Raw genomic sequence first — 21,316 nt, 5'->3', positions numbered from 1 at the left:
CAGACTCTTCTCCCTTCCCTAAAACACCCTGGACAAAGCTCCACGCGTCCCAGACTCTTCTCCCTTCCCTAAAACACCCTGGACAACGCTCCACGCGTCCCAGACTCTTCTCCCTTCCCTAAAACACCCTGACAACACTCCACAGGTCCTAGACTCTTCCTGGGAAATTTTCCACATGTTCAATGTACAGATTATAGGCTATAAACAGTATATATTCTGATATTGTATTGTTTACTTTAGACAGATGTTGTTTACCTGAGATCCTTTACTGAGGCACCACACTGTCTCTATGCATGTGATGTATTACCTTGTGTTTACCCTGCTTACTGTAAGGCTGGCCATACATTAGCAGATAGTCGGGCACGATTGAATCGGGTAGCATTAAACACTACAGGATCATTTTTTCAGATTCTCTGACCAGATAATCTAAACGGGCTCACACTAGCCGTTTTGAACAGTCGGGCGCTCCGCACGCTACAGGATTCTATTCAGATTGAGTCGGGCCTGAACAAAGCAATAATACATAATATAATGAATACAAAATGTCACGGGGGCTGTTCTTCGCCTTGCAACAGCAACACACACATGCATGCACGCACACCGCACATGCACACAAAAACACATTAACGTTATCCACACAACACACCATCGCTTCGTGCAATGGAGAAAAAAAAACGCTTCAATAAGGAATTTGTGTCCCATTTTGATGATAATATGAGTTTACTTTCACACGTTTCATGTCCATCCATGCCTCTGTTCAACTCTCTGACTTTTACCCTCTCTCTATCACTGCTAAACTTCGAGTGCTGCGTGCTGTCTGCTTCTCATGGTGCCTGATTTATGATTAGTCGTATGACTGTGTGGCGCACAGAACATTAGATTTCCAAGATCAAACTGTGTCCCTCCGCGCCACGTTGTAGGGTTTGTAGATCAGGCAGTGGGCGTGTACTTGCAAGAGCAAAGCCAGATGTGTCGTGTCACTCGTGTGCTGTTCCCACTCCAGTCTGTGACTGGTAGTGACTATTTCTGCTGATATAAAACAAACTCGCTACCATTGAGTTTTAATTCCCATCGCAAGCAATCATGATACAACCTGGGCGGATGGATGTGGACGGTATGAAAAGTGTCTGCGTGCGCGCGCGTGTGCATGTATGTGTGTGTGTGAGTGAGAGAGAGTGAGGGAGGGAGGGATAGATGGAGAGAGAAAAAGAGAGAGAGATCTGTCGATCAGCTGCAGCTGTCTTTCTCTCGGTCACCCGCTGCTGTTCCAGACGGGATCCCAGAAAAATATCAAACATGTTTGAAAAGAGTCGGGCTGGCCCCGATCGTCCTCCGAGCCACTCGGCTGGGCTCCGAGTGGATCTGTGAGACCTCACGCTAGACGACATTCATGCCTGATAGTCGGGCCCGTTTCAGTCCGATTGTCGGGAGGGTAATTAAATGGCCCGATTATCGGTTAGTGTAGGGCCGGCTTAAGTCGCTCTGGATAAAAATCCTCTGATAAATGTTACATTGTAAATTGTACATGAGGTGAGGTTATTAACAGTTTGTTAAACCCAATAGTTTCTATAGTTTCAAAGCACAGATCACAGATCAAACATTGTTTGATACACTTTTAGTTCCTAATTATTTTTTGTAATTATCCAAACGTAGTGTGCCACTGTTTTCCCATTCACTGCACTCCATGTTGTGGAAATTCACTAATCCCTGGATGTTCACCAAATTGTTTTCTTTTACATATGTAGCACCCAGCCATGAACCAGCGACAACAGCCCTGCTAATCGGGCCCAGCCCTATTAGCACGACTGGTTGTGCGTTGGACTGGCGAGTGGGAGTCCCGGGTTCAATCCCTGCTTCCCCGTATCACTACATCTGGCGTTGTCGGCAGGGTGAGGAGCGTGATGTCCTCGCGTGAGGGAACAGTGCCACGTTGTGTGAGGCGGTCCGCGGCGTGAAGTGTGAAGCGCGAGGGCGCGCTCCAAAAGACCAGGGGGGTGAATGTAGCACCCAGCCATGAACCAGCGACAACAGCCCTGCTAATCGGGCTCAGCCCTATTAGCACGACTGGTTGTGCGTTGGACTGGCGAGTGGGAGTCTCGGGTTCAATCCCCGCTTCCGCGTATCACTACACATGCAGAAGGGCACGATTGAATCGAAAATCCCTAACTTTTTTTCGGGATCAGCACACCACGGCCTGGATTGGCACTTAACCAGTTGTCTCTCTGTATTTGATGTGTTTACCTTGCTTACTGTAAGTGTCTGATAAATGCATACAGTACATTACAATATCAACACAGTATATATCCTCAATTTATTGGCATTCATTTCAAATTATTAAAATTAATTAAAACTAAATTAAGTCATTTTTCCATCACTGTCCTCTCCTGTCTGCATCCACTGAATATCATTGTGTTATAATTACCTTCAATGTCTTTCAGTCTGTTTTCCAGGAGTTGGACCTGGGTCTCGCTGGCAGTGAGGTTGGCAGCCATTTCTGAAAAATATAACAGAGAAAACGAGCACAGGTAAATGGTACAGGTCTGCATGGTCAGGTATGTTATTGTGCCCTGCTAAAGTAGGTCGGGATTTTGTAGGTCCTGGTTGCGCTCAGTGTTGGGGAAGTTACTTTGAAAGCGTAACTTGTACTATGGCTTAGGTACTATGGCAACTCACCATGGCAGTAACTTGATCAAGTTAAAGTTATACCCCTGGAGAAATGTAACTTATAAAGTTTCAAGTTACATAGAAAAAGTAACTTGAGTAACTTGAGTTACTTTTTTTTTCAGCGTTAAATTGAGAATGTACATTTGGTGTTCATGAAACAAAATATAATATCCTACAAAAACATGCCAGCAGAAATATGCCTCTCAACTGAGTTTTATGTTTTATTTCAAAAAGGTTGAAATTTTCTTTAGTAAACATCTGTGTTCCTAAAATAAAGTTGAAAAAATAAGAAAAGTATGATCTGTTGAGGACATTTGATCGTCAATCTTAACAAAGCTTAAATGTAAAATTATAACTTTGCTTGTAACTTCTTGTAACTTGTAACATGAGCCAAAAATGACCCAAAAAGTATCTGAGTTACTTGACGAGTTACAGAATTATGAATGTAACTCAGTTACCAGCAAGGTACATCAAAATGTAATTTTGTTACATAACTCAGTTACATGTAACTTTAACTTCCCCAACACTGGTTGCGCTATAATATTGCATTCATGATTTGAGGCATTTTGTTCCAAAAATGTGTGTTGCAAAAGTCGACCTGCTGGTGGCGCACGTCCTAGACTCTTCTCCCTTCCCTAAAACACCCTGGACGATGCTCCACACGTCCCAGACTCTTCTCCCTTCCCTAAAACACCCTGGACGATGCTCCACACGTCCCAGACTCTTCTCCCTTCTCTAAAACACCCTGGACGACGCTCCACACGTCCCAGACTCTTCTCCCTTCCCTAAAACACCCTGGACGACGCTCCACACGTCCCAGACTCTTCTCCCTTCTCTAAAACACCCTGGACGACGCTCCACACGTCCCAGACTCTTCTCCCTTCCCTAAAACACCCTAGACGACGCTCCACACGTCCCAGACTCTTCTCCCTTCCCTAAAACACCCTGGACGACGCTCCACACGTCCCAGACTCTTCTCCCTTCCCTAAAACACCCTGGACGACGCTCCACACGTCCCAGACTCTTCTCCCTTCCCTAAAACACCCTGGACGACAATTGAGGTCCTCCAAAAGCGCTAATTTTCACCGCTCCAAAGTCACTTTTTCCATCATAAATCTTTTATTTATAGTTCCTAGAGACGATATAGTCCGCAGTTAATGCCCAAACAGCATGCATTTCCTGAAACGGATCAATATTTACCTCAACTCCTCAAGAGAAGAAGAATGAAGTCTCGCGTCTCGCGTGATTACCGCGTCCCGTTTAGCTTTTTCTTTAGCGCAAATGAAAGCTTTCTCCTGGAGTTATTACAGCCAGTATGTACACAACAAGGCATCGTGGTATATATATAAAAAATATTAAGCAGAAGAATATAATCTAGTTAGTCTGTTGATCGCTAGAATCTAGTAATATGACTGAGAAGAAAAATAAAAAGACACATTTCTGTGGTCATGAGGTAATTTTTACCTAAAGTTTATTTGGTGAGGCATTGCAGAATGTCTTGAGGAAAATACGATTATTTTGTGTTTATATTGTAGCCTACATTGTTTACAAATAATAATACATGTCAAAGTTATTTTGTAAGTAATTCCATTAATAAATAATAAATAAAATCGAAGAAATGTATTGAGGAAAATAAAAATAAATAAGGTAATAGAATTACCTTAACTATAAATAAAAGATTTATGATGGAAAAAGTGACTTTGGAGCAGTGAAAATTAGCGCTTTTGGAGGACCTCAATTGACCGCCGTTTTGGCTGTGGGAGAGAGATCTGAGGAGTCCAGGAGAAGTAAAAACTGGAAGGACTATGATAAAAATCCATCATACCAGGTATGTACAGACGTGATAAAAGGCTGATTAAGTGGTATTATGTTTTATTCTGGAATTTTCCTTTAAGGCTATGAGATTTTAGAGTCAGTAAATAATGTTGCACATTTATGTGCACTACACACAGGAGTTAACACTCCTGTGTGAGGCAGGTTTCTGCTTTATGGTGCACTTCACTCTGCTCACCTGGTAAGAATTATGTTGTTTTATTACGTGCACGTAACGTTACGCTTTGGTTTTATTTTGTAATGTTTCAACCCACTGTACATATAATATTGGGCTTGAGCTCCTTCACTGTGTGACCATGTCTATAGACATTAAGAGTAGTCCAACTAATTGTGTGTTCTTTGTTGCAGTGAAACTAACCTACTTGAGTTGTTCCTTTTTGATGTGGTGTGCCTCACCTACTCATGATGCATGAAGAAATGTGTTCTATAGCGTTGAGGACAGTGAAGTGAATCTGGCAATATTAATAATCCAATATTTCTTGGTAGGCCTATATTGTCACTCTCTATACTATGGAGACAGTATGTCTACGAGAACCCAAGTGATATTCATTGGTCTTCTGCTAGAGAGATGCTGAGATTAACACCTCTTTGTTAAACAGTGCCTTCTGTTTGGTAAACCTACTTACTATGCAAGGCCTTCTTAAGACAATGGACTATGTTGATTTTATCTATTTAGGCAGTCTGAGAGGAACCGACACCTCCAGTGAGCAACTGGTGACCAGACTGACCCACCCTGTTTATGTATGCATGTACTGAGTATAAATGTGTGTTGTAAAATGCTGTCATTATGGGCAACTTGGGCAGGCCGACAGGCTGCCTGAGAGGGAGCTCCACACTGGGAACCCATCTTTGAAATAAATCTACGGAAGAACCTCTTTTTGACTGTCTCTCTGACCACTTCTTCTCCAGAAAGACTTAGAAATATACATGGATTCACACTCTCATTTTCAGTCTAATTTGCCTCAAAATACACAACATATTGGTGCCCGAAACTCCGGTTGTGTTGGTGTGGATGATGTCCACTCCAGGCAGAAGAACTCCAGGTGGGAAAACCTTGGTTCCATGAGTGCGAAGTCTGTGTATTTTTCTTTCTTTTTTTTCCACTTTTTTGCCTTGAGATGACTTCTTTTTGGGTCGCTACCAAGAGGGGCCACCACGACAACTGAGATGACGACTGGAGCAGACCGAGAACCAGAGACCTGTCTTCCTACTGGTCAACGGGACGCCGCGGACTACCAGGGCGGCAGAGACGGCGACGGAGAAGGCCGGTGCGGCGACGGAGCGGCTTCTGAAGCAGGCCCGCACATCGGAGACATGAAGATCAGCAACAGCTGCTTTTCAACACATCTACAAGGATTCGACCTCGCAGCATTCAACTCCTGTGATGACTACGTTTATACCTCACGGCAACACCGCTGTGACGAAAAAGGGGGAAATCGATGCGGCGAACCATTTCTGGTCCACCGCATGAGGGGAGAAGAGATCAGACTACAGTAAAAACTTTTCGAGGACAATCGGACAGCTACAGTATCAAGAGGGGTTCACCCATGGACCTGCTTGCAGTTTACAGAGGACAGTGGGCCTACTCACCACTGCTAGGTGAGAAACGTTGACTTTTGCCAGAGGATACCAGAAGCATCATAATGAAGAAGAATTCAAAGGTTAATCAGTTTAAATGTGTGTTTATTCAACATTTCATTTGTTGAAGTTTTATGTGTTGTTGATTTTTAGCTAAACAAATTATCATGATGACTAATTAGGGGAATGTTGACATAAGAGGAATGTTTGATTATGTAACTAAATTATGTAATTTGAACGACTGTGTCAACTGAGGTATATTTGCCATGATTGTGACGATTATTAGTTTCTTATGGATTAGACTCTGGTATTCCAACCAATAATTGACTGACGGGCAGCCTGGTGCGTGAATAAAGACGACAGCGTGGATGCGGGCTTTTATCTTGGGACACAGAGTTTTTAAAGTAACAAACAGATATTTTATCTCATATATCCGAAATTGGGGTTTGGGCGGATAGAAAGCTGAAGAAAGCTTTTTTTCATAATTTCAGGGCAAACAAGATGAGCCAGTTGGTATTGTTATGATAAAAAAACATAACATAAGCATGCCAAGAACAAATTCAAGTTGACTGATTTGTGAATTATTGTTTTAGGATTAGGAAGTGAAAGAAGGCTATTTTATCAACAATTGTATTTGTTTAAGTGTGTATCCTATGTATTAACAACAAAGTTTCATTCCAATGTGTGATATTTCAGTGTTGATGAAGGATTTTAATTTTCTCTTTGGATTTTGGTATTAAATGTGGGAATATTATTAGAAGTATCTTTGGGTTTTGGAATCGAGAAGTTTGTTTTATTTTATGTTAACATTTTGACCGAGAGTTTAAGAAGAGAGAGAAAATTCTGAACATTGATTGAATGTAAAATGGATGAAATGATGTAAATCACTTGTGACACAATGTATGTAGAACTGTAACCTATCATTATGCAGTTATTTTGTTGGTTTCGAAACATGTTGTTCATGTTTCGAAGAGGGGGATATGAAGTGAATCTGGCAATATTAATAATCCAATATTTCTTGGTAGGCCTATATTGTCACTCTCTATACTATGGAGACAGTATGTCTACGAGAACCCAAGTGATATTCATTGGTCTTCTGCTAGAGAGATGCTGAGATTAACACCTCTTTGTTAAACAGTGCCTTCTGTTTGGTAAACCTACTTACTATGCAAGGCCTTCTTAAGACAATGGACTATGTTGATTTTATCTATTTAGGCAGTCTGAGAGGAACCGACACCTCCAGTGAGCAACTGGTGACCAGACTGACCCACCCTGTTTATGTATGCATGTACTGAGTATAAATGTGTGTTGTAAAATGCTGTCATTATGGGCAACTTGGGCAGGCCGACAGGCTGCCTGAGAGGGAGCTCCACACTGGGAACCCATCTTTGAAATAAATCTACGGAAGAACCTCTTTTTGACTGTCTCTCTGACCACTTCTTCTCCAGAAAGACTTAGAAATATACATGGATTCACACTCTCATTTTCAGTCTAATTTGCCTCAAAATACACAACAACAGCCTTATTATGTGGCATAATTTGTATTCGAAAGTTAATTGTGAATAAAATGTCAACTTTTGCTAACTGCTGTCTTCACTGAGCACTCCAACCCAGTTTTTAAGCTCTGAAAAGAACCTCCTTTTTAAAGTAAAAGCCTTAAACGGCGTTGGTGAAAATCCAACTGGCGTTGTCAGTAGAGTTGTATGTATTTAGTAAGCCTTATTTCCATTTGGTTACACAGGCATCCTATGGTTTCAAAGTACAGATTATTATTTGTTTGATATTATATTGCTTAGACAGAAGCTACAGTAGCTTCCTGGTTTACCTGTGATACCGAGGCTCAGCATTTGATGTGTTTACCTGGATTACTGTAAGTGTCTGATAAATAAATACAGTATCTATTCTGAAATGATTTACCTTCAATGTCTTTCAGTCTGTTTTCTAGGAGTTGGACCTGGTTGTCGCTGCTGCTCAGTCTGTCTTTGAGGATTTCCACCTGGGTCTCACTGGCACTGAGCTTGGCAGACATTTCTGGAAAATATAACAGAGAAAATTAGAGTTCTGCTTCAGTAGTAAAAATATTTATCTTTCAGTCTTTTGTCATGTCTCTTGCTATTGATTGATTGAAGATTGAAGAGTTTATTAGTAGTTTGCAATAGAAAAAAGTACAGTTTCATGACAGCACAAATCACTGGTACAAGGTCAACTAAAAGGATTTCCTAGTAAGCTTTATGGCTTATTTGCACAGGAACCACTTTATTTATCTCATATTACATTGAAAGACAGACGGATAGAACATAGTTGTAAAAAACCCTCTTACTTGGTTGATCATGTTTCACTTAGCAGTGGGTGTGGCCCAAGTGATTGGTACCAGGCTGCTCACCTGTAGTGAGCCCATATAGGCTCAGGCATTTGCCTCAAGCCACACTATGGGACCCGGCTGGGAGTTTGATATGATGCATTATAGTAAGTTTGTGTTTCTTTTCAGTTCTTTAGATATCGTTTTCCTTGATGTATTTGTTAAGTTTCTTTACATTGGTTTATGTATGCCTTTGTTTGTTTATTTGAGTTACTGATTGTTGTTGTTTTCTTTTCTTTTCTATGCAGTCAAAATCATCATTATCATCTTCAACTTCATTCTCATCTGTCTACAATAAACAGCTTCAAATGCTAAATGGTCTGGTCCTTATGCTCTAATCAGCATACTGGTGTAGGGGTATATAACTGAACTGTGTAGCCAGTGGTCCCATAGTGTAGGCAAGGTAAAGACATTTTACAATAGTACTTTACCTAGGATAACATCAATTACAAAAGTATTCTATTTACAATCTCGAGTAGCAGCCACCTGAAGGTGACTTTTCATACCAATTTTGAAGGAGGCTAAGGATTTGCTCTCCTTTAAGGCCTGCGGTAGGGCGTTCCACATGTTGGTTGTATAGCTGCAGAACGAATTAGAGCCTTTTTTAGTGTTAAATCTAGGTTGAACATGATTAGTGGAGCTGCCTCTGGTGTTGTGATCGTGGACATCCTTAACCTTTAAGAAGTAGTTTGTCAGGTACATGGGTATCTTGGAGTAGTAGGTGTAGTGTATCTTGTACACCAGGTCCATTGCAAGATGCTGTACTCTGTCAGCTACTTTGAGCCACCCCACGCTTTCGTGGTGATGATCGGTAAGGTGGGTCTGTCAGGAGGAAGACCAAGCACGACCCTAATCAGTTTGTTCTTGGCTGTTTGGAGCTTTAACTTTAAGGCAGCTGGGGCACGATACCAAATGAGGATTCCGTAATCAATGAGGGACCCAATAAGAGCACCTCCTAGGGTCTTTAATATTGATCAACGGGGCAACCTTATGCAAGAAACAAATTTGTTGGTTGACCTTATTGATTACCTTGGTAGTAATTTTTTCACTGGATAGGTTAGCCTCCAGGATGCAACCCATGTAGCAGATGTGTTTTTTCTTGTCATCACAGTGTGACCTACTTTAATTGTGAAGTTCTCAACTTTGCTGAGTTTCTGACTAGATCCAAAGAGGATCAGTTTTACCTAGGTGAACTGAGAGTCTGTTGTCATTTAGCCAGGTGCAGATCATGTTTAGTTCACAGTCTTTTCAACCTGCAATATGTCTCTGCCTGAGACTAGGAGAGCCGAGTCATCCGCGAACAGAAACAGATTGCAGTCACAAGCAGATGAGGATCGGTGGTTCTACAAAGAAATGTTGTTTCATACAACTGTACACTGTGCAAGTACAGTAACGGAAGGGGAAGCAGCTAAGAACATAGGAAGAAATGCACCGGTACGAAGTGAGCGGTCAAACTAATTCCTGCAAGGACGCCTGTGCAAATTCAGTGTTGATAAGATGTGTTGATATCAACATGACGTAGTGTATGATGTCAGACTAGAGGTCTGGTCGGTTTATATAAGGTTTTGTATGCTGCACATTTTTTAATATAGACCAAGACGAAGCTTCTATTTTTTTTGGTGTAGTTACTATCTCAGATCAAAGGTAATATTCAGCTCTTATGAGTTTGAACAGTCTATCAAGGCCGTACTGTCCATGACATCAACATAACACAGACCAATCAAAGGCATTTTTTCTTTTTGTTAAACGCGTTCTTATGTGGCGTTCTAAGCTTATGTGAGCTTATGTTTCTATGTTTGGTTTATGTTTCTATGTTTAGCTTATGTTTCTATGTTTAGCTTATGTTTTTAAGCTTGTGTGTTACCTGAGACCTGTGACAATAACCACAATCTGTGAAAGTGTGGTTACTATCTCAGATCAAAGGTAATATTCAGCTCGTATGAGTTGAAATTTTCATTGGTCCGTGCTTGTGAACCAAGCGCGAGCCCCTGTGTCCATGACGTTATGGTCAAACCGGCGTTCGATTGGTCTGTTCTGTTTGCTTAACACCTAACACATGACATCATGATCAGAACAGATTTTCATTGGTCCGCGGTCCGCGATGCGCGGTGCGTAGCGGCAATGTGCAGCTATCTAGGAAGCAAATTAAGACACTACAGTTTGATTTGATCATAGCTTAGAAAATTATTAAGCGATTTCTATAATTAAAATGTCTCCATATTGCTTGGGAAGTCCACTTCCATGACAAATGACTGTATTATGTCCCTGTAAATATTTAAATGTTTGCCATTTTAAAATAGCCGATGTACAAGCTCACATTGTGCCAGGCCTAGCCATGATAAATCCTGGCTATATACACCGCTAGGGAGGAGCGAGTCCATTGTTGCCTGCTTGTTTTTTTTAAAGTGTTGCATGAATAACATTAGTCAAGGTAGCTTAATTTACACACACATGTCAGCAGAGGAATGTGGTGCCAGACCGTGCCACCTTGTGGATTCATGTTTCAACGAAAATATATAAATATGCAATGAGCCAAAAGAGCCAAATGAGCCAGTCTTTTGAACGGCTCTTTTAAGTGAGCCAGAGCCATGGCTCTGGCTCATTTCAAAGAGCCATAAATTGCATCTCTACAACATGTAGCTATCCATTAGGAGTCTGTAAACCCACCATGTGCTGTGAGACCCCAGACATGCGTCTGTGCGTGTCAGTAACTGTCTCTCAGTCCTTGTCCCCTTTTATGGGCATATCAGTTGGATTGGCGGTTCTTCTGAACATTTTGTCACAGGTGATGTCACAAAAGGTGATGTCACAACGTTACTGAAGGAAGGACATACTCACAGGCTTGCCGGTTTTTATAGTCAACTGCGACCTATGGTCGCAAAAAACGAAATCAGCAGATCTACAAGCCCACAATGTGAGACATGATCGGCTATTTTATAATGGCCGAAATGTATACAGGGCTGAAGTGGTTAATGTAGGTTTTGTAGTAATAATCTAAATCTACAAAGTAACTACTGTAGTATCTGAATAGTTTTCAAATAATTGTAGTGGAGTATAAAGTACAATATCGCTAGTTGCTCCACACTAGCAGTTAGCCTTGCTACTACGTTGGACAGCTGAGCTGAAATCACCACAACATTATATAGGATTACTACATTACATCAATAAAATCACATGCTCCTTCATTTGAGTCGATACTCAGTCCCAATTGAAGGTTGCAAAACTTGGGGCGGGCAGCCGTAGCTGAATGGTTAGTGAGTCTGCCTTGGACTCTGGAGTGAGCCTGCCTTGGACTCTGGAGGTCCCAGGTTCGATTCCAGCTCCAGGAAGTGTCCATGAGCAAGACACCTAACCCCTTAAGTTTTCCCCTTTTTTTCCTGACTATATCTACTGCATAGTAGTGTGTTCTATCCGTCTGTCATTCAATGTTATATGAGATACTTCAATGGTTTCCTATGGAAATAAGCTTAGTCTTTTCTAGCATCTCCTTTCAGTAGACCTTGTACCAGTGAACTGTACCGTCATGAAACTGTACTTTTTCCTATGCAAACTTCTAATAAAGTCTTCAATCAATCAATCAAATCCTGCAAACGTTGGAAACCAATGTTAGCCAGCAATCTGGATGGAATATGAAATAACTATAGAGATGCTGAGTACCGATTTGCGTGACATTTGGACAAAATCTGTAGAACTAATAGCAATAATGTGTTATGAAAAGAGCAGCCTCCTGGTGGCGCTACAACAGGCCGATCTGAAACATTTGGGGAGAGAGAGAGAGAGAGATAGCGGTATGTACATATAGATGTGCCCTTTCAACTGCTCTTTTCCCAAACAAATGTTTCTTTTCCTGTTTTGCCTTTCCAACTTTTATGGAGAATGGAGCGTAGTTTTTCAGGAATCCGCAAATGGCAAGAAACCACTCCATTCCCAAAGCTGAATCCACCCTCAATGGTAGATTCAAACTTCAGAGTCAGAGAAGGTCATACAAATTGCAAAAATAGCTGATCTACAAGCTCAATGTTCTGCAGATCCACTGGATATCTCTGTCTTGCCAATGGCAGGATCTGTGAAGTTTTGAAATGACACAGCTATATAGTATACTGTAGTTAAACTATGAAACATGTTACAGTAAACACATTTCAAATTGTACCTTTATAATATCTTGAAGGGGAAAGTCTAAAACGTGGGTATCTTGGGAGCCTACTTGCTTTCAGGGGTGTCTTTGAGTGAACACTTAACAGTCTTAAAAAGAATTGCAAATCTACAATTTAGTATTAAAAAATAATATTTATACAACCTGCGTTCTGACTCTTCAGAAGCTCCACACTAGCAGTTAGCTTTGTTTCTACGCTGGACAGCTGAGCTGAAATCACAACAACATTAGCATTAATACATACATTAATAAAATCACATGTGGCCTCCATATATGGGCATTCCCATATGAAGTCCCATTAGATATGGGCTTAATATTGATGACATGGGATTATGTTAGTGTGGTTCCCCTGACATCACAGTGAAGTCAGAGCATGATGTCACGGTGATGTCAGAGCGGCAAACTCATAGACCTTACAAAAGTGTAAACGTCCGGAAGGACGGACGAACAGACGGACGTATACGGACAATCTCTGATGGTTCTGATAGTAAACTGTGACCTACGGTCGCGATCAATCATGTGTTTTACAAAAATCTGCCTCCTGGTGGCGCTACAACAGGCACATACCGGTATGCGTGCGTATGCGCGCGTGCGTGTGTGTGTGTGTGATTTGCATTGAATAATATAAGCATTGTCCTCACCCCGGTATAGCTCCAGTCTGAGACGGCCATATCAACTTTTCCAGGTCATCACAAACCATTTGTTTGTGGGTCCGTTTTTAGCCCAAGGAGTGTTTTTGTGTGAAAAACAAATGAAATGCAATGGATTCAGAATCATGAAAAAACCCTAGTTTGACTCCCCACATGCTACTTAAAGCAGATTTTCTTTTTGTATTTTTTCCAGTTGATCCCATGCCCAGCAGTGGGCACACGTCCATATGCACGACCTCGCCATTTATGGCGAGGTCACTTCTCGCCCTTAGAGCATCTTCCTGGTCTTGCTTACTGTAAGTGTGATCAATGCTTACATTATAAATTGCACATAAGGTGAGGTTACAACAGCAGGGGGTGCAAACAGTACTAATATGAATTACAATAACAACAGTATCTGTACACTTATTAAAATTAATTCAAACTAAAATAAGTCTTTGTCACTGCCCTCTCCTGTCTGCATTCATTCTAATTACCTTCACTCTCTCTCAGTCTGTTTTGAAGGAGTTGGACCTGGTTGTCACTGCTGCGCAGTCCGTTTCTGAGGATGTCCACATGGGTCTCACTGGCACTGAGCTTGGCAGACATTTCTGAAGGGCAGTGGAAGGGTAGTTAGGTCCAGATGATATAAAGGCACACTGCTCACACACGCACGCACGCACGCACGCACGCACAAACACATTAATGATATCCACTCAACACCATCGCACAACGGGGGAAAAAAACACTCCAATATGTGTGTCCCCAACCTGATATGAGCTCACTTTGACGTTTCATGTCTACCCATGGATCTGTTAAACTGTAGTATACTCTGCTGCTGTGTCTTGCCTCTCATCATGATGCCTGATTCATTTATGATTAGTCGTGTGACTGTAGTGCGCAGCAAATATAGATCTCCAAGACCACAACGTGTCCTGCCACGCCACGTAGGGCTTGTAGATCAGGGTTTTGGCGTGTAAGCTACTTTGACTTGAAACGCAAAGCGTGACCTGTGCTGTGCCCTGTTCCCAGTAGTATGTGACTGGTAGCGTTTCTGCTGTTTCTGGTTGGCCTATAAAACTTGTAGATTGGCTATTTTCTAATGGCCGAAATGTATACAGGGCTGAAGTGGTTAATGTCATTTTTGAGCGGAGGTCACAACGCTCCTATACGTGGCCGTGTGTGTGGGTCTCCGTCCGTCCGTCCGTCCGTCCGTCCGTGTATGTAGTCTAAACTTCGGCGCATAACTAGTGCCGCACCATTTACGCCACTCGCGCAATATATACATCAAAATGTGCGGCTCGGCCGGGAATGGTGTGCTATTACCTTTCATTCCGATCCGCCTTACCATGCCGACGTAATCGGCAAAAAACGACGCTTAATTGTCCCCATTGACTTATAATGGGACAATGCAAGAAATCACTTTCAAGTATTTTTCTCTCGTAAACCATAGGAGCTACAGTTTCAAAACTCGGAGAGGAGATTCATAATGATTTTAAGAATGAATCGAAAAATAATTATATCACTCGGCCTCATGGTGGCGCTATAACGGCCCACTTTACGTTTTGCCCCGTAACTCTTGAACCGTAGATCGGAAAATTAAAATTCTTTTTTCCCTGGATTCCTTGGGTCAAGACGCATCTCCCCATATAGGCCACGCCCATTTGCGCCAGGATAGATTTTCCGCCATCTTGAATTTTCTCCAAAACACACTTTTTGCTCCTTTTCCTACATATTTTCTTCAAATGTCTCAAAAATCGGTACACATGATCTATGAGGTGGGTAAACCACCGCTCAGTTCACACGGGTGTGATTTTTGAGCGGTGGTCACAACGCTCCTATACGTGGCCGTGTGTGTGGGTCTCCGTCCGTCCGTCCGTCCGTCCGTCCGTCCGTCCGTCCGTGTATGTAGCCTAAACTTCGGCGCGTAACTAGTGCCGCACCATTTACGCCACTCGCGCAATATATACATCAAAATGTGCGGCTCGGCCGGGAATGGTGTGCTATTACCTTTCGTTCCGATCCGCCTTACCATGCCGACGTAATCGGCAAAAAACGACGCTTAATTGTCCCCATTGACTTATAATGGGACAATGCAAGAAATCACTTTCAAGTATTTTTCTCTCGTAAACCATAGGAGCTACAGTTTCAAAACTCGGAGAGGAGATTCATAATGATTTTAAGAATGAATCGAAAAATAATTACATCACTCGGCCCATGGTGGCGCTATAACGGCCCACTTTACGTTTTCCCCCGTAACTCTTGAACCGTAGATCGGAAAATTAAAATTCTTTTTTCCCTGGATTCCTTGGGTCAAGACGCATCTCCCCATATAGGCCACGCCCATTTGCGCCAGGATAGATTTTCCGCCATCTTGAATTTTCTCCAAAACACACTTTTTGCTCCTTTTCCTACATATTTTCTTCAAATGTCACAAAAATCGGTACACATGATCTATGAGGTGGGTAAACCACCGCTCAGTTCACACGGGTGTGATTTTTGTATATAAGTATCTAATATAATGTATATATAATATAAATCTACAAAGTAACTAGTAACTATAGTTTTCAAATAATTTAAGTGGAGTAAAGTGGAGATGTAATGGAGTAGAAGTAAAAGTACAGAAAATGTTTGACTCATGGAAAACACACGTCCCTGCTTCTGGTGACTGAATGTAATGAGGTGGCCTCCGTTTTTTAAATCACTTTTTTATTTATTTTAATGTTTTTTGTTGTTTTTTCAAAACGTATACAAAACAAATGAAAAAGTAATTAAAAAAAACATGGTGCATCTAATCAAACGATCATTAAATATCTAAATATTGAATCAAGCAACAAACAAAGCATCACAAAAGAAAGCTAGAGCAGATGTTAAAATGAGCCCAATCATGTTTGAAAGGTAAACATCTCTAAGTCAGTGCTTCTCTCATGTGAAATAAGCTGATGTTGATGATGACCTGTTTTTAAAGGGATATTTCACTTTCAAAAAAACTTTTGGTCATTTTATTGTTTAATCAGGCTTTTATGAACACCCTGAACAGTTTTTAATTTGCTTCATTCAATATTTAGATATTTGATGTAAATGTTACCAGGCCCTCCTCCTGCAGGAGGCCTCCACAAAAGTCCACATACACACCCATTGTAACTTCAAACTCCATTTTAACCATGATAGATTATTTTTTCGATAACTTTTTTCATTTATTTTTAATAATATTTTATTGTATTAGATTTTTTCCATTTTCCAAAATAATTATTAAAAATAAATAAAAAAAGTTATTGAAAAAACACGGCCTGCTCACGTATTAGGAGGGTAGTATGAGTCACCAGAAAAAATAATGGGTGTTTTTAATGAATCTATCATGGTTAAAAATTGAATTTGAAGTTACAATGGGTGTGTATGTGGAGAGGAACTGGGACTGGAGGGCCTGATAACATTCATATCAAATATCTAAATATTGAATCAAGCAAATTAAAAACTGTTCAGGGTGTTCATAAAAGCCTTATTAGACAATAAAATTACCAAAAGTTTTTTTTGAAAGTGGAATATCCCTTTAAGACCCCAGCTGCTGTTACTGTACAGTAAGCTAATGAGGATCTAATAATGATAATAATAATAATTAAAAAAACAATCTCAATTTCTTTTGGCTGCAGTAGCCCCTGATTTCTGAAGCCAAGTACCCCCTGACTATATAGCCTTTTGATAGAAATAATTACATCAAAGTTCCAGTTCCAATGCCAATATGTTCAAAATAAAACAGCATAATGGCAAATAAACATTGTTTTCTATTCAATAACAGTTGTACTAGTCAAGGTATTGATGTCATTTGGTTTAACAATTTACAGAAGAGCAGGTTCACACAAAGTCTGTCAATATTGTATCATTGACCACAATACTAAAATACACATTCCCATTTTCTAGTTTTTTCTCACGTAGGCCTACCCCCTGCAGTATCCCCGTGTATCCCCATTTGAGAAACACTGCTCTAAAGTGTCCTGACCTGCATCTCGTCTTTCCAGGTTGCTCAGCCTCCCCGCTATGCTGTTATTCATCTTTTGGAACATATCGTTGACCTCCCAGCGGATGTCATCGGCCCCAACCAGACAGAACAGGAGCAGCAACAGAACAGCCTTCATGGTGAAGTCCAGATTGTGAACAGAACACTCTCAACACCCTGTATTTATTTACTGGATGTTCAGACCAGGGGGGGGGGGGGGGGGGGGTGACAGATATATTGTTGTATTCCTGTTTCTCATTGGATGGAGGCATGGAGCAGCATGTTTGGAGAGCCATATGATTGGTTCCTTCACGGGGCGCAGGCTTTTAGGGGAGGTGGAGTTAGCTGTCTTCCTAAGAGCAGGGGTTCTCAAAGTGGGGTTCGGGGACCCCACTTAAGGCGCTGCTTCTGGAGTAAGTGCTTCCATCTTGCATGGCAGGCTCTCAGCCCATGGTGATGGAAAACACTAGGGGTGTAACGATACATTTTAACAACGATACGATACGCATCACGATACATGGTTGACGATACGATACATGGACGATATTGGTTCATTCATGGCGATATGATTCAATACGATTCAATGATTTAAAATCGATATAGTAACTATTTAGCAACTAAATTAAATCTGTGTGAAACGTGTCAATGGTGTATGTTTTAAAGGGAAACATCTATTATCGATATAAATAAGTAAACACTGTGATTCTCTGTGATTCTCTAGCAAATTATATTTCAACACATATGGACAAACCTGCACCTTGACATGAACACAGAGATTACACACATTTATCGATAGACCAAGAGTAGCTATATGGAATGGAAAAGTAATTAAACCCCTCTTTTTCATTTTCCTTCTTGAAATTTCTAAATGCAAGGCACAAATAGTTTAGTTTCTATAGTTTCTATAGTTTTACTAGTTTCCATACAATCAATTATTTGCACTGCAAAACGATTCAATACTGATTATCTGCATTGAAAAACGATACCGATATGTTTAACGGTACGATTTATGCTTTTGCATAACGATATAGTAGATCATTGCAAATTAAAATCGATTTTTCGATTCAGTTACTATATCGTTACACTCCTATGAAACTATATTCTATTTGATTGATTGATTGATTGATTGATTGATTGATTGATTGATTGATTGATTGATTGAAGACTTTATTAGAAGTTTGCATAGAAAACGTACAGTTTCATGACGGGACAGTTCACTGGTACAAGGTCAACTAAATGGAGATCCTAGAAAGCACTTGGCTATTTACACAGGAAACCACTTAAGCATCTCATATAACATTGAATGACAGACGGATAGAACACAGTACTATGCAGTAAAACAAAAAAAAAACTCACCAATAGGTGATAGCTTGCACTTTCTTCCTGATCTTGGCAGTGACACAACTGTGCCATGCATCCATCCATCCATCCATCCATCCATCCATCCATCCATCCATCCATCCATCCATCCATCCATCTTCAACCGCTTATCCGGAGTCGGGTCACAGGGGCAGCAGCTCCAGCAGAGCTCCAAACGTCCCTTTCCAGAGCAACATTAACAACTTCCTCCTGGGGGATCCTGGGGCGTTCCCAGGCCAGTGTGGAGATGTAATCCCTCCATCTGGTCCTTGGTCTGCCCTGGGGTCTCTACGACTCTACCCAGTGGGACATGCAGTTTACACGTAAAAACTATTGCTGTGCAGTTGCTTATTTGATTGACACAACTTTCTACATGGCCAAGGGACATTGCTGTATTTATATTTTCGACCAAGCAGATTTGGTCAAACTTTCAGGAAACCAATAATAAATTCATGAAAAAAAAAATGTGTAAAGTCAAAACTGCCATGACATACATGTGTTCTTTTCTATGTAAACACACACACACACACACACACACACACACACACACACACACACACACACACACACACACACACACACACACACACACACACACACACACACACACACACGTATAAAACTGAATGCAGGTTATTGAAGAAAGACTCTGAATGATCAGGAGACTTTGAAAAACACTGGCCAGAGTTGGAATGTTTCAACAGAGCTGTTTGGCATAGACGGTGAGTGAGACAAATGTATTTTTTTCCCCTACTAATTTATTTATATTTTAGGTTGAGTTATTTACCATAATTTTACCAATGTATACACAGCGCCAGGATGAAACTCGAAACGACCGATCATGAAATATGAACTAATAATAACAAAAAGCAAAACAGTATTAGAAAGGATAAAGATATCATAATATCAACAACAAGGTGTCTGTTTCCAAATCAACAGGGAGGACATTTCACATGCACAACTCTGGGTAATCCAAGGACACGGCTTGTTTATCAGACTTTATCAGACTTTCCATATCCTGGTTGCCATGGTTTCCATTGTCTTGCCTGTGAACATGTCCCATCCTGTACTCCAAGTTTCCAGTTGGGACCGACACGACCCATCCTGTCCTCCTGACCTCTATCTGGCTTGGTTCAAACACACTACGCCGGGGGTCTTCAACGTTTTCAGGGCTGTAACAGCATACAGGGCAAGGACCCCTTAACTATGAGAGAGATGAAGCAGGGACCCCCACAACCTTGTCAAAGACTCCATATTGTGTCATTGTTTGCCAGCACAATCTTTAGGGTATTTTGGATTCATGTCAATTTGTGTTTTCAGATATTTAACCACTTGAACTGTCAATACTTCTCCCCTCTACAACAAACCTTTGCCGAAAATAGCCGATCTACAAGTTCACAAAGCATCGCGCTGCGAGGTGTTGTGAGCTTGCAGACCTGCTATTTTTGCCCAAGTTCTCAGAGTCTGGTTAAGAAACTGGCTAAAAAGATATTCTTTTTTCTTTCTATCACACAAAAATTTGGAGGACCCCCTGTAGTAACTGTGAGGACCCCTTGGTGCGTGCGTGCGTGCGTGCGTGCGTGCGTGCGTGCGTGTGTGTAATTGTTACTTCTGAAGATGCTGATGTAGGTCTAATGTGTGAGTGCCTTGCTGGTCGTTGAAAACTGAATGCAGTTTATTGAAGATTTATTTATATTTTCAGGTGAATTATTTATCATAATTTTACCAATGTATACACAGTGCCAGGATGAAACTCGAAACGACCGATCATGAAATATGATCTAATAATAACAAGCAACAGTATTAGAAAGGATAAAGATATCATAACAACAAGGTGTCTGTTTTCAAATAAAAAGGGAGGACATTTCATGTGAAGGAGACTCTGGGTCATGCAAGGACACGGCTTGTTTATCAGAGTTTATCAGACTTTCCATATCCAGGTTGCCATGGTTACCATTGTCTTGCCTGAGGACCTGGCCCATCCTGTACTCCAAACTTCCAGTTGGGACCGACACAGCCCATCCTGTCCTGATTGATTGATTGATTGATTGATTGATTGATTGATTGATTGATTGATTGATTGATTGGAGAATTTATTAGAAGTTTGCATAGAAAAAGTTTCAGTTTCATGACAGTACATTTCACTAGTACAAGGTCAACTAAAAGGAGATCCTAGAAAAGCACTTGGCTTATTTCCACAGGAAACCATTTAAGTATCTCATATAACATTGAATGACAGACGGATAGAACACAGTACTATGCAGTAGATATAGTCAGGGAAAAAAGTCAAAAGAAAATAAACAGTGCAAAAAGATATATACAGTAGTAAAATACAAAGAAGGGTCAGGGAAGGGTAAATGAATGGTAAATGGTGCATTTATATAGCGCTTTTATCCAAAGCGCTTTACAGAGATTGTGCATTACATTCACCCATTCACACACACATTCATACACCGGTGGCGGAGGAAACCATGCAAGGCACCAACCAGCTCACCGGGAGCAATGAGGGGTTCAGAGTCTTGCACAAGGACCCTTCGACATTAACTCAGGGGGAGCCCAGATTCGAACTGGGAACCCTTCGGGAACCCTTCGTGCTCTAATAACGGTTTCTCTACCCCTGAGCTATGCCGCCCCACAAGGGTAGGGCTGGGCTAGGTTTGCTCTTACTAGTTGTGAACGGCTGCTGCCTGTAAGTGGTTTTTCAGGACAGTTTTAAAGGATGCTAGGGATTTACACTCCTTTAAGGC

At 41.2% G+C, this 21,316-nt stretch overlaps 1 protein-coding gene across 1 annotated transcript in view; it reads right to left on the bottom strand.

Annotated features, from left to right (window-relative positions):
• The window catches only part of LOC308285945 (uncharacterized protein), a 44,083-nt gene that overhangs the window by 8,378 nt on the left and 14,389 nt on the right, over positions 1–21,316 (bottom strand). The window contains exons 2-5 of the mRNA XM_080726882.1: positions 13,714–13,827; positions 12,732–12,797; positions 7,993–8,106; positions 2,423–2,494 (exon numbers count right to left, since the gene is read on the bottom strand). Coding sequence (XP_080583008.1) covers positions 2,423–2,494; positions 7,993–8,106; positions 12,732–12,797; positions 13,714–13,827 — 366 coding nt within the window. The remainder of the gene's footprint in view (positions 1–2,422; positions 2,495–7,992; positions 8,107–12,731; positions 12,798–13,713; positions 13,828–21,316) is intronic.

Source organism: Nannobrachium achirus, assembly GCF_963921795.1.
Source record: "Nannobrachium achirus genome assembly, chromosome: 5".
In the NCBI taxonomy this organism is placed as follows: domain Eukaryota; kingdom Metazoa; phylum Chordata; class Actinopteri; order Myctophiformes; family Myctophidae; genus Nannobrachium; species Nannobrachium achirus.
This window is presented reverse-complemented; position numbering and strand designations above follow the sequence as displayed.